This window comes from Piliocolobus tephrosceles, chromosome Y (assembly GCF_002776525.5).
Source record: "Piliocolobus tephrosceles isolate RC106 chromosome Y, ASM277652v3, whole genome shotgun sequence".
In the NCBI taxonomy this organism is placed as follows: domain Eukaryota; kingdom Metazoa; phylum Chordata; class Mammalia; order Primates; family Cercopithecidae; genus Piliocolobus; species Piliocolobus tephrosceles.
Genome location: NC_045456.1, coordinates 10743920 through 10758359, shown reverse-complemented (window position 1 = coordinate 10758359; position 14440 = coordinate 10743920). Strand labels below are relative to the sequence as shown.

Genomic DNA, 14440 nt, shown 5'->3' with positions numbered 1-14440 from the left:
TACCAAACCATTAATAATGGTTAACTCTGAGGAGTAGAATTTGGAGAGCGTTCATCTGATGTGTTCTACGTTCCTTTATTTGGATGTTTAGAACCATGTAATAACATTATAATCAGAAAAAAATTATATACAAAAGAAACTTCCCTTAATTCTATCTGTATCGTCCTCTGTGTTTCCCTTTAATTTTCCCAACATCCACCCATCCATCCATCCATCCCCATCCATTTTCACCAACATCCGTGTATGAGACCAGGCTGGATGGATAGAACAGCCCTCGGGCTCAAAAGGTGTACAGCCTGGTGGGGAATGTAACACGGAGCCACCAAAATGTCATCCAGCAGAGGAAGTGGCAAGTACGGCAGAGCTTTCGGTTCAGATCCAAGCTTTGCTGCTGAATTTGGGTAAATGACTGAGCCTTTATGAGCCTGTTTCCTCCTCTGAAAATGGGGATTATAGTAACAAGCAGAGAGAATGGGAGTGGTGGGTGGGTAGAGCCTTAAGTAAGTGCTGGTGCAGAGGACTCCATCCCATCCGGGCCACACACCATCAGGAGGCACATGGAGACCTGGGGACAAAGAAGACAAGCAGCCCATATCTGCCAGCAGGACCTGGCAAAGTGGGCGTGACACCAAGTTGCATCCCAGAGGTGCCCACAAAGCACTGAGGATTTGCAAAGCTAAGGTCAAGTGGAGGCAGGAGCAGACAGTTTCAGGAAGCACCTGTGGCCTATCTCGCCTGTGTCTTCCCTGGCCACGGAATGGCAGCCGCTTAAAGGGGCCAAGGGAAGCCACAGTGTGGCTCCCAAATGCGGACGCACAGTAGCTGTCCTCTCAGGAGCTCTGCACCCCCATTTAAAACCAGGATCACATGAGATTTGTGTAAAGGAAGCCTCTTGTGCATTTCTTCATCCAAATCGTTGACTTAAAAGTTTCTTCCACATAAGTCCTTTCACTTTAGCTTTTTATATATTTAGCATCGATTTCACAACAAACAACTGATTCCAGGCACTTGGTGTTTTCCCAGACCTTGAGCTTTTTCCAGGGTTGCACGTTATTTCCGTATGTGGTACTTCGAAGCGGCCCCAGTGTGGGAAAGCCATTTGCCGCCTTATGAATTGTCTGGTCATCACTGACTTGAGAGGAAAGGGCTGTGTCCAGGGCTGGGGAAGGCCCCAAGAGTGGTTCTTCAGGCCTGCTGTTGCCAACAAACAGTCCAGGAATGTGTGAAGTCTGTAACAACAAAGGTAGTCATAATAATTCTAGCTCTACTAGTTGAACACTCACTTTGTGCCAGCTACTTTTCTAAGAGTTCCACAATATGAGCAGTTTAATCCTCAAAGCCAGCATCTGAAAAAGATACTAGTATTCTTATCCCAATTTGACAGCTGAGAAAACTAAGGCTCAGAGAGGCTTGTCTGCTGGTGATTTGTGTGTCTGGGAAGTGTACGTTGTCCGGCAGGCTTGCCTGGCAGAAGCGGTTCGTGACAGGTCTTCTCCATTTTGGAATCAAGATCTGTGTCAGCATGGATGGCAAGGGGAAGAGCAAGGAAAGATTGGTCTAGGAGATACCCAGGAGCTTTGAGCCTCACAGTGTAAGGTGGGGAGAGCAGACCTGGCCACCAAGGACCAGTTTCTAGGCTTGGGCAGAAGCCAATCATCTGGCTACAAGCAGATGGAACTTCTGCTTCTCAGTAACCTTCCTGCCCTGGTGTCAATTCCATTTTCATTTTCATCTTTTAAGGTACTGGTTGTGTGGAGAAAACTGAAGGCTTATTTGGTATAAGTAAGTTACTCATTTTTATGAGTTTGCTTGACATAGATACTAGACTGTATGTGTGTATATATACATATAAACATGCATATGTACATAAAAAATATGTCATATATACATTTTATATATATATACATACATATATATATATGCATGCTTTATAAGGTCAATTGACTGGTCTACAATTGGCTGACACTTGGTGGCCTAGAAGCCAGGGTATGTGAGTCTCCCTTTTCTAGAAAGCTGACAAACTCTCCAGTTCTGAGGATCCTTGCTCAGTCAACCGCTGGAAGTCATTTTTAATTCTTTTTTTTTTTTTTTTTTTTTTTGAGACAAAGTCTCATTCTGTCACCCAGGCTAGAGTGCAGTGGCACTATCATGGCTCACTGCAATCTCTGCCTCCCCGGGCTCAGGCAATCCTCCCACCTCAGCCACCTGAGTAACTGGGACTACAGGTGCACACCACCATGCTTGGCTAATTTTTGTATTTTTTTAGAGACAAGGTTTTGCCATGTTGCCCAGGTTGGTCTCAAACCCCTGAGCACAAGTCATCCTCCTGCCTCGGCCTCTACAAAGTGCTGGAATTACAGGCGTGAGCCACTGCACTCGGTCCATTCTTTCTTACTTTCTTTACTTTCTTTCCGAGCAAATGTTTGGAGGGAAACCAAAAGACTGGGATGCGGCCAGCCGAGGTCTTTGGGTTCACAATCACAAACGTTTTTGGTTTGCCCATGAAGGCCCAGGCTGCACACTCGGATGTCATAGGAATCACTTCTCAAACCGTGCACCAGGTCTTGAATTCCCTTAGGGTGTGATCTTTGGAGGTCCATCTAGGCATACCCACCCACCCAAGCCATTCTTTGACTGCTGACAGGCCTTCCTTCATAACAAGGTGTCCCACAGTCCATTTATATATGGATGTCATCTCTGCCCACTCTGCTGCCAATTTGGTGTTCTCCCACTCCTGGGGTGTAAGGCAAGATGAAACATATCACATCCCATTCTAAACTTTATTCTTGTGGCCAGGGGTCAGCAAACTTTTTCAGTAAAGGGCCATATCACAAATATCTTAGGCTTTACAGGCCAAGAAGCAAATTTGGAATATTATGTAGGTACTTACAGAGTAAAATAAAAATTTCCACAATTATTTAATTGATGAAACTCAAAATGTAATAATAATAATCGAAGGCAGTTTTTCTGTAGCATAGGTTTAATAACGAGAAGAATGGAATCATTTTTGGAGGTGATAACATTCTGCTTAGTTGGAATTTAAAGTTAGTGTTCTTCATCATCAAATCCATTGCCAATGCTCATCTAAAAATATTTTCACTTCTGGGCCGGATTTGGTTCAAAGGCTGCAGTTTGCTGACCTCTGCTCTAGGTTAAACCTTTTGAGGCCCTTGTTCTGCGAGCATAAAATTGAATCCATTTATCAGACTAAATCGGGAAGATTAAATTTTCCAGCCTCATGAATGCTCAGCCATTGACTCACTCGTTCATACAATGAACACTCATTGAGCTTATACTATACGCCAGGTGCTGGGGGAGGCACAGGGCACCCAGGAGAAAATGCTCGCTTTGCGGCCACAGCCTGGTGGGAGGGAGACCCACACCTACTGGTGCTATCTCAGAAACATGTGGAACAAAGATGAAGCAATGTTCACGTTATTCGCCTACATCTGTGAATTATACAAGGAAGATGAGCTTGAGAAATCCTAAGTTCAGTACAAATTTATGGTAACTTTTTTAAAAAAAGAATACACTGAAGTTTTCTTAGTGAATGGAATAATGTTCCCTTTTTCTCCCCTGTACACACAAATACACAAAAACTAAAAAAATACACCGTATGTGTCTGATTTGGGTTGTATTTACATCATTTTATAAATGACTTTTTCCTGCAACTTCAGTTTCAAAGTTTTAAAGCACAGTCAATTAATGATTTGGCAACAGCTGAGCAATCACAAGTTCCCTTCTTTTCATGTAAACTTCTGTAAAACACATGCACTAGGTTCTGCTGATGGTAAATATACTCATATCAGGAAGTTAGCCATTTTCTCTTCTCGGCCACCTCCTGCATAGAGGGTACCATCCTGCACTGCTGCAAGTTACGGAATGAAAAATTAGAACAACAGAAACATGGTAAGCCACTTCTATTTCTTCAGCAAAGCTTTCCAACAGAACATGGGATTTCTGACTCAGAAATCTGGGTTGGCGGCAAATAGTGTGAGCCAAGAAAGTAATAAATGGGCAAATAAGGATAAAAATTAAAGATCAAAACAACTGTAAATGTAGGTAAAGCGGCTTTTGCTGTGATCTTTAATTTGTGCATATGTTAGTATAAAGGAATTACAGAGTAAATTTTGAAAATCAAATGCAGTGATGATCTTATTAATTTGAACAGGAAAATAAGAAAATTCCAAGTTAGAAATTGAACTGGAAATATTACTTACTGGCCCTACCAGAGACAATATCCTCTTCCAGAACAACAGGTTGGAGGAGAAGGTGAGGGAAATATTTTTCCTTTGCTATTTCTGTAGAAAAGGACAAACTCTTTTCCTTCACATACATAGGTCAATTGTTAAAGCCTAGTGAAGCCTGAGCTTAACCTACTGTTGAAGGCTTACAATTCAACACTAATTGCTACTTTTCTTGGTCAGAGTTTTAAAGAATTAGGTTGGTGCAAAAAACCATGATTACTTTTGCACCAACTTAATAACATGCTACAATTTCTGTAGTTATTATTTTACACTGTCTAGACATAGCAGGTGGTCCGTTTTTGTTATTGTCAAGAACTGTCAGACTAAAAACAAACTTTACACTTGTTTTTAAATGATATGTTTTCTAGAAAATTCAATGAGGTTTAAGAGCAATTGAAAAGTCTGATTTCGAGAGAGTCTCATCCAAAGTTACCATATATTTTCCCCCAAAGTCCTTGGAGTTAATTTTGACAATTTAATGTACACTTAAGTCTTTTGATGTTAATGTTTTGTTTTGTTTTGTTTTGTTTTGAGATGGAGTCTCGCTGTGTCACCCAGACTGGAGTGCAGTGGCATGATCTCGGCTCACTGCAACCTCCGTCTCCCAGGTTCAGGTGATTCTCATGCCTCAGTCTCCCAAGTAGCTGGGATTACAGGTGCATGTCACCAAGTCCAGCTAATTTTTGTATTTTTAGTAGAGATCGGGTTTCGCCATGTTGGCCAGGATGGTCTCGAACTCCTGACCTCAGGTGATCCACCTGCCTCAGCCTCCCAAAGTGCTGGGATTACAGGCATGAGCCACCACGCCCAGCCTGAAGTTAATTTTTATACCCACCTAATGTTCATTATGGATCTTGAAGGTAAATTAATTCTGCACTAAAATTTTATGATGCTTTACAAAATGACTGTAGGTGGCCTATATGCAATTGGGTCAACTGGGCCAATGACACATATGGGATTGCAGTTGAAATTATCCAATTTCTACTTGATATTTGTAAGCTACTGTGATAGCCAGTATAATTGTATTATAAGAAAGTGGTAAATAGTCAGGGCCCGGTGGCTCACGCCTATAATCCCAGCACTTTGGGAGGCCAAGGTGGGCGGATCACTTGAGGTCAGTAGGTAGAGACCAGCCCGGTCAACATGGCAAAACCTTGTCTCTACTAAAAATACAAAAATTAGCCAAGTGTGGTGGTGCGCACCTGTAGTCTCAGGGACTCAGGAGGCTGAGGCAGAAGAATCGCTTGAACCCAGGAGGTGGAGGTTGCAGTAAGCAAAGATTGTGCCACTGCACTCCAGCCTGGGCAACAGAGTGAGACTCTGTTTCAAAACAACAACAACAAAAAAAAAAAAAAAACCAAAAAAACAAAAACAAAAACACAAACCTGGTAAATAGAGTAATAATAAAATCAAATTAAACTTGCAAAAATGGCCGCTTTGCTCCCACTGGTGGCCAATGGAGCTCAAGGACCTGGCTGACCTCCTGCCTAAAGGCAGAGGTTGTTAGCCTTGGCAATGGACTCAAATCAGAGGGGGAGCTTTCAAAACGCCTGCTGCCCAGACTGAACCCCAGATCAATGAAACCAAAATCTCTGGATATGGGGCTTGGCATTTGTAGCTTTTAGAATTCCTAAGTATCTCTACTGTGCAGCCAAAGTTAAGAATCAGTGCCTTAGAGCATCAACAGTTGTTTGGTCTTTTTGTTAAAAACACAGTCCCTTGTTTTAGGTGGCTAGAAATGCTCCAGGAAGAGCTGAAATGTATTTACTAGCCACCTTGGTTTGATTTTAGAAAGCAAAATAGAAGTTCTAAGTAGGCTTTCTCTGAGAAGCTGAGACTTTAGATAAGGGTGAAGGCAGTTGATGGAGTTCATTCTCCTCTTTCAGTCACTGCTTCTCATCTTTTCATTGTAATAACCTAAGAACCTCAGAGTTTATGAAAGAGAGAGCAGTCTTATGGAAGACCCCAGACTTACAGAATATTAGGGCGTGTTTCACAGGGAAGGATGTCATTTCCCAAGGTTAGTCTTTGAAACTAACCGTGGACATTGTTGAACATTAATGTTGGACATCATTTGTAAGTGCATCTTAGCGTCACCTCCAGGATCCATTGAGGGGAACGTCATTCCAATGGAACATCTCTGAGTTCAACTGGGTTATTAAATGGAGTTGAGGGATTTATTATTTTTAAATTAGTAGCCCCAATTTATGACTATTCAAGACCATAGGACAAGCCTGCCCAACCCTCGGCCCACAGGCTGCATATGGCCGAGGACAGCTTTGAATGCAGCCCAAGACAAATTCATAAACTTTCTTAAAATATTATACGATTGTTTTTTAGCCCATCAGCTATTGTTAGTGTTAGTGTGTTTGATGTGTGGCCCAAGACAATTCTTCTCCTTCCAGTGTGGCCCAGAGAAGCTGAAAGATTGGACACCCCTGCTATAAGACACAGTAATTTAAATGCATAACCTGTGGTTCTGGATTGGCATTAGCAGATACAGGCTGTGTTGATTTTGCAGACAGTTACAAAGAGCTGCTAGTTGGCGTGTATGTCTAAAATCAGTAGATTTCCTGTGGTTCTAAGGAATGACAGAGAATCTGGAAGTTCTCTGTGGTAGCCTGCTCAGTGCAGAAAGAAAACGTGGAAAATCTGCCACTAGCATTTGAGTCTTGGAGGTTCCACATAGGGCTGTCAGGTCTCTGCTGATCACTGAAACCAGATCATGGCCAACTAGCCCCTTGGCTTCAGCCCTCCTAATTCATTAACTACTCAGGTAAATCTAGGGTCACTTTCAACTCTACCACCTACCACCTGAGTGACCTTGAAGACATTCATCTCTCTGAGCCTCAGGTCCCATGTCTGTAAAGCAGGGGCCTCATGGACTTCATTTTTTTTTTTTTTTTTTTGAGGATTTAACAAATGTTCCCTACGCTATTTCCCAGCATCCAATAACACGATTTTTCATATTTTTGTGTATGTTAAGTCAGGACCCATCTCTTTACTGATAAGTATACTTAATGTGGTCATGTTTTCTTTTGTCTTCCAAAGCTGTTAGTGAATCCATTGAATTTGGCATGGGTAAAATAAAGTATCTATTATTAATTGTAAATTTCATCTAAAGTGACAAATCCTACCTGCATAACCATTTCTTAATTTCCTTTCATCATGTATCAGTGGTCAACATTGTTAACTGCAAATGAATCAGAATCCGTTAAAAATTAGAACTATTTCCAATCTGGCAAAAATTCAACTCTGGTTGGATCCAAACATTGTGCTGAAGCAGCTAAGTAATTCAGTTGAAGAGATTAATTACATGTTATAATCAATAGGTTCTCTAGACACTTCAGTGTTAGGGAACATCAGCAGGACCCATCCCAGGAGACCTTGAAGGAAGCCTTTGAAAGGGAAAATGTGTTTGGTGGCCATCAGCATCCAATTTCAGAAGAAAGATTTGGGTGAAGACCGAGAGAGTTGTTGTTGTTGCGCTGTCTGTTTCCTTCAGAATCTGCAGAAGAAAATTGGCAGGTCATGTACTGTGGACCTAACCAAAGAACAGATGATGTATGGAAAACAGAAAAACTGTTGTGAAATTGCTTCCTCAGTAGCAATAGCTGTATTTGGCAGGGAGAGGAGAAGTTGGGCAGACTTTTTTTTCTTTTTTTCTTTTTCATGATTCATATGTTTTCTTTAAAGAACTGGGTTTTGCTTTTCTCTGGGTGCTCCAAGACAACCCCAGTGAAAGATCTGGACCACAAAGACCCAGTCATCCTCATCACCAGGGTGTTCACTGCAGCAAGCTCAAGGGCATGCCAGGCAAAGGGCTTTTTTCTGGCAGCATGGACTTGTCTCAGCAGAGGCTTTCACAGAACAACTGTCATTTACCTGTTCTCTGCTCTTACTTGATTCGTTTCCCAGGACTGCTGAAACAAAGTACCACAAACTTGGTGGATCAAAACAGCAGAAATATATTCTCTCACAGTTCTGGAAACCACAAGTCAGAAACCAATATGTTGTTGGCAGAGTTGGTTCCTTCTTAAGGGGTTAGAGGGAAAATCTGTTTCGTGCCCCTCTCCCAACTTCTGGTGGTAGCCAGCAACTCTTGATGTTCTCTGGCTTGCTGCTGCATCTCTCTAGCCTTCACCTCTCTCCTCATGTGGGTGGCCTTCTTTCCCGTGTGTCTATTTCCAAATTCCCCTTTTCTTATAAAGAGACCAGTTACTGGATCAGGGCCCACCTTAATTCAGTAGGATTCTATTTTAACTTGATGACATCGGCAAAGTTCAAATAAGGTTGTATTCACAGGTACCAGGGGTTAGAACTTCAAATTATCTATTAGGGGCACAATTCAACCTAAACACTCCCCTTTTTTGAGTCTCTATTCTGCCACTTCTGCTCAATCCAGGTTCTTCACTTTATCAGCTCCCAATCTAACGCTTATTTTATTTCTAGTAAGCACCTCTTCCTTATCTTAACTGGTCCCTGGGGCCTGGCCTGAGCCCCATTATACCATCAGCTGTTGACATCAAGGGTGGACTTCTCTTTCAGCACAGAAGGCACAGGGCTGTAGGCTTCAGCCTTCTCTGCTTTTCTCTGCCCCATCTACTGTTCATCCACCTGCTTTCCATTTTCCTAAACTTTGTAGACAATTCTTGTCAACTGTTGTCTCCTCCTACACTTTCTTTGATCTTATAGGATTCTATTCTTTTACTATTGCTTTAATGGGAGCACCCAACTGTTAGGTTCAACCAACAGAAGTTGGTTGTGCTCTCTCGCTCTCTCTTTCTTTCTCTCTCTCTCTCTTTCTCTCTATTTGCATAGTGGTATTTTTTTTTCCTCTATTTTTTTTGCAGAGTTGCCATTTCTCTAAGTTATTGTAGAGTTGCTGTTTCTCTATTTTATTTGCATATTTCTCTTCTACCAAGCTGGATTGTTTCTATTGATTGGTTCTGCTGTAATGAGGGTGACTTCTCCTTAGTACCTTTCTCACTTCATCTGGGACCAGATGCCCTTTGATATCCTTTTGGAGCCACAACTTTTGGTAGTCACAGGCATGGGTGTGGCTGAAAGGAAGAACTTGGCTCAGAAGGTGCAGCTCTTGCTGGGCCTTTGGTCTCTGCTCTGTCTTCTGAGATTAGTGGCTGCTGGGACCTGGGGTTCCCCCATGCCAGGTATGGTTACACAGCACTCCTATGGACTTGAGCAGAGCACCCTGTAAGGTGAGCATTAGTATTCCATTCAAACTCTGTGCAGTCCCGCATGGAATATAGAAGGTGGAGCAATGAGGGTCTCCCCAACTTCTCTGCAAGCAACCTGTTCACCATTTCTTGCCCTTCCCATTTATGTACTTTTCAAAATCAGATTATTTGGAATTTGTCAACTCATGTTTCTTACTTTAGTACTTTTTTGGGAGGGCAGCATTAGAAACTTCAAGCTCTTAACTAAAAAATGTCTTTTGGAATGTTCTGGCCATTTCCATGGCCCATAATTTGCTTTTAAGCTGCTTTAGACTCTCCCAGAGGCTATTTTCATCCAGAAAGAACAGAGCAGAGCTCAAAAGACTCCAGTTTTTGGTCTCTAGCAGCCTCTAGAGGATTTTCCCCTCAATTGCTCTCTGCCTTGTAAGAAATAGAGTTGGATTTGAAACAGGATGTTGAGGCCTTACCTCCAGGCTAGTGAGGCCATACAAGATGGATCCTGCCCTCTGGACCCGCCCAAGTGTCCACCTAAACATGAGTTACCTAACAACAATGTTTTGTTTAGCACGTAAAGGGAATGGTCTGGAATCTGGTCTTGCCCTGACGTATTCTCCTTGGACCTTTTTAAAAAAATAATTTGTGTTAATCTGTAGTTAAAAATTGTAACAAGGACCTGACAAACACTACCTCAATCAGATGATCAAGGTACACATAAACAGTGAAAGTCATGTTGATAGCGTGCACCCTTCATATGATATGGCTAGAATGGCCCTGCACTTCTGTGATCTTCCTCCCCTAGACCCATCGGCTCGGTCTAATCATGACAAAAGCATCAGACAAGTCCCCGTTGAGGGACATTCTATGTAACCATTTCCCTTCCCAGTTATATTTTTCTCCACAGTACTTTCCACCGTCTAACATTCTATCTTTCAAAATGGGCAAGTATTTTAATCTGGTTTGTTCATTGTTTTATCTGCAACTCAAATACAGTTCTTGAAATAAAATACCTGCCTAATAAATATTTAATGAATGAATGAATATAGAACTGCCTTATCCATTTAATTGCCACATGGTATTCCATTGTGTGAACATAACATCATTTATTTACCCAGACTACTACTCATAGGCATTTAGATTATTTCCGGTTTTTTGCTATTGCTAACAGCCCTTGCAGTGAACATCCTTGTATATAAACATTTGCATATATGAGGGTGTGTCTTTAGGATCTACTTTTAGAACTGAAATTGCTGACTCCAAGTATATGTTTCCAATTGTGATAGATATTACACATTACCCTACATCTTAGAGGTGGTGTTAATTTAGACTCCTACCAGCGAAATTTAAGAGTATTTGTTTCCCCACATCCTCAACTGCATAATAGAATAAGTGAAAAATGGTATGACGGTGTAATTTTTGAGGGAGGTTGAGTATCTTTTCCTATGCTTTAAGAGCAATTTATGTTTCCCTTTTATGTGAACTGTCTGTTAATATATTTTTTCAATTTTTCTATTGGGTTATTTGTCTTTTCTTTTCTTTTTTTTTTTTTTTTTTTTTTTTGAGACGGAGTCTTGCTCTGCCACCCAGGCTGGAGTGCAGTGGCCGGATCTCAGCTCACTGCAAGCTCCGCCTCCCGGGTTCACGGCATTCTCCTGTCTCAGCCTCCCGAGTAGCTGGGACTACAGGCGCCCGCCTCGTCGCCCGGCTAGTTTTTTGTATTTTTTAGTAGAGACGGGGTTTCACCGTATTAGCCAGGATGGTCTCGATCTCCTGACCTCGTGATCCGCCCGTCTCGGCCTCCCAAAGTGCTGGGATTACAGGCTTGAGCCACCGCGCCCGGCTATTTGTCTTTTCATTCATGCATATACCTATTACATATTTATACCAAGTTTGTATTAAATACTAACGCATTGATGAAACAGAGCAGAAAGCCTAGAAATAGATCCAAATAGCAGAAGAGTTAGTATGTGATACAGGAAGCTTATCAAATCAGTGAGCAAAAGATCATCGAATTAATAACGTTAGGGTAAATGAGTCTCCATTTAGAAAAAAATAATGTGGGTCTACACCTCACATTTTATACCTAAACAATTCCAGTGGGATAAGAAAATGAAATCATAAAAAATTACTAGGAAAAAGATGAGAAAATTGTTCCTAAAACTGAAGTGTGGAAGATCCTTTATGCCTTACACTGCCCTGAGTGAACTCATTCATACCCATGGCTTCAACTGTCATGACTTCCAAATTCATTCCTCTGTCAGAACTCTCCTCTGAGCTTCAGACCCACATGCTCAGCTGCCTACTGGACATCTCTACTTGAATATTACAAACTCAACTCAAAAGCAACCTGTTAAACTTAATTAATAGTAGCCCTCCCCCAAACAATCTTCCTTCTCAGTGAATGACACTCATCCATCCAGGTGCACAGACCAGGAACCTAGAAGTCACTCTGATTGCATCCCTCTCCCTCACAACCTCTACCTCCCTTAATTCATCCATTGCTATGTCTCTCAAATGTACCTCCTAAATATCTCTTGAACGCATTTTTTTCTATCTCTATTGCCACTACCCCAGTTCAAACTCCCATCATCTCATGACTGAAGTTCTGTGCCCTCTTGCCAGTGACCACTGCAGAATCAATCTAAGCATGGTGCCATCCTGCTTAAAAACCTTCAAAGGCTTGCATCACTTCTCAGATGAAGATCAAAATCCATTCTTGGGGATAGGGGAATTGGAGAGATGTTGGTCATAGGACACAAAATTTCAATTAGGCAGGAGGAAAAAGTTATATTGAAGAGCTCTGTTGTGCAATATGGTGACTATAGTTAATAACAACATATTACACACTTGAAAATCACTAAGAGAGTCCATTTTAAGTGTTTTCACCACCAAAAAATGATAAGTATATGAGGTAATGCATATGTGAATTAGCTTGACTGAGCCATTCCACATGTATACATATTTCAAAACATCATGTTGTACATCACAAATGCATACACTTTTTAGTTGTCAATTTAATTAATATTTTTAAAACCCACTCTGGTCTTTTTTTTCCTTTTTTGGAGACGGGTGGTCTCTGTCCCCCATGCTACAGTGCAGTGCACGATCATGGCTCACTGCAGCCTCCACCTCCCAGGCTCAGGCGATCCTCCAGCCTCAGCCTCCCAAGTAGCTGGGACCACAAGCATGCACCACCATGCCCCACTATTTGTTTTTGCATTTTTTGTAGAGATGGGATCTTGCCATATGACCCAGTCTGGTCTCCAACTCCTGAGCTCCAGTGATCTACCCGCCTCAGCTTTCCAAACTGCTGGGATTACAGGCGTGAGCCACTGTGCCTGGCCCACTCTGGTTTTTACTCAAGTCCCTGGCTTTCTCTCAGTCTCTTAAACTTATGTTCTCAGTAAGATGAGGACTGAAAAATGTCCACTGAACATGGTGACATGGAGATACTGAGAATCTCAACGACATCTCCATTAGCCACTTCCTCTGTGCCATTCCAGTCCTCTGGGCCCTACTGTGGCAAGCAGTCGTACCATGGCAAACATGAAAGCTGATGTGCCTTGTCTCAGACCCACACCACATCTCTCTGGATTCCTGTCCCAGGGCTTCTCTGGAAGTACAGCCTGGGAAACTCACGGGAATAGACACAGGGCCTTTGCACATGCTGCTCCCGTTTCCTGAAAAATTCCTTTGACATCTTGGTTGTGCCTTACATATGCCTACTCAACCTTAGGACTGCAGTTCAGGGTTCACTTCTTTTTTTTCTTTTCTTTTTTCTTTTTTTTTTGAGATGGAGTTTCACTCTTGTTGCCCAGGCTGGAGTGCAATAGTGTGATCTTGGCTCACCACAACCTCTGCCTCCTGGGTTCAAGCGATTCTCCTGCCTCAGCCTCCTAAGTAGCTGGGATTACAGGCATGCACCACCACGCCCAGCTAATTTTGTATTTTTAGTAGAGACAGTGTTTCTCCATGTTGGCCAGGCTGGTCTTGAACTCCCAACCTCAGGTGATTGGCCCACCTCGGCCTAGGTTTCACTTCTTTATGGAAATCTTCCCCAGTTGCCATGACTAGGCCAAAGTCCCCTCTTGTTAGGCTCTTACAGTGTCATGCACTTCTTTTTTATCACAGTGGAAACCTTGTAATGTGTTTAAGTCATATGTGTTGTACTCATGAGACTAGGAGCCAATTCATATATTGTGAGTGTAATCAAACAGACTCCCCAGGTCACCCACTAGCTAATCAAGGCAGGGATGAGTCCGGAAGTGACTTTGAAATCTAGCAATGTTGGGACTTGGAAATCACACAGGCTGAGATCTGCTCAGGTGCTTGAGCAAATATAGCATTGCCTGTGGTGTCTCCCCCAAAGTGCCTCGCATGTCTGAGCCCGGTTGCCCCTTCCTTTGGTGTGCCTGTGTCTCCCAGTACAGATGTGAAGCCTGGAGACCCATGGCTGCCTCTGCAGGAGCTCCATGTTTTCAAGCCATAAATCATCTTAGAATCCATAGCATCTAGATATATTAGTTTTCTATTATTGCAGAACAAATCGCTCCCAAATGTAGAGGCTTCAAAGAATACCCATTGATTGGCCTAAATTTCTGTGAGTTACCATCTGGGCAGGTTTGCCTGAGTTCTCCACTCCAAGCCTCACAAAGCCAACTGGGCTCTCATCTGGAGGCTCTGAGTAAAAAATTGTTTCCGCCGGGCGCGGTGGCTCAAACCTGTAATCCCAGCACTTTGGGAGGCCGAGGCGGGCGGATCACGGGGTCAGGAGATCAAGACCATCCTGGCTAACACGGTGAAACCCCGTCTCTACTAAAAATACAAAAAACTAGCCGGGCGAGGTGGCGGGCGCCTGTAGTCCCAGCTACTCGGGAGGCTGAGGCAGGAGAATGGCGTGAACCTGGGAGGCGGAGCTTGCAGTGAGCTGAGATCCGGCCACTGCACTCCACCCCGGGCCACAGAGCGAGACTCCGTCTCAAAAAAAAAAAAAAAAAA

General features: G+C 42.7%; 1 protein-coding gene and 1 long non-coding RNA gene across 3 annotated transcripts in view; one reads left to right on the top strand and one right to left on the bottom strand.

Annotated features, from left to right (window-relative positions):
• Window positions 1–56: 56 nt before the first annotated feature.
• Window positions 57–5567, bottom strand: LOC111531646. The gene is made up of 3 exons (XR_002728345.1): window positions 5450–5567; window positions 3388–3449; window positions 57–1229 (listed from the first exon to the last, which is right to left on the bottom strand). It is a non-coding gene; the product is annotated as an uncharacterized LOC111531646 (long non-coding RNA).
• TLR8 (toll like receptor 8) overlaps window positions 3775–14440 on the top strand; it is a 17457-nt gene continuing 6791 nt past the window's right edge. Inside the window, exons 1-2 of one of the 2 annotated variants that reach the window (XM_023198936.1) lie at window positions 3775–3909; window positions 4172–4272. Coding sequence is in view for 1 of the 2 variants with exons in the window: in XM_023198935.1 (XP_023054703.1) it covers window positions 3907–3909 (3 nt within the window). In the remaining variant the exon portion in view is untranslated. The remainder of the gene's footprint in view (window positions 3910–4171; window positions 4273–14440) is intronic. The other variant, XM_023198935.1, reaches the window with a different exon arrangement.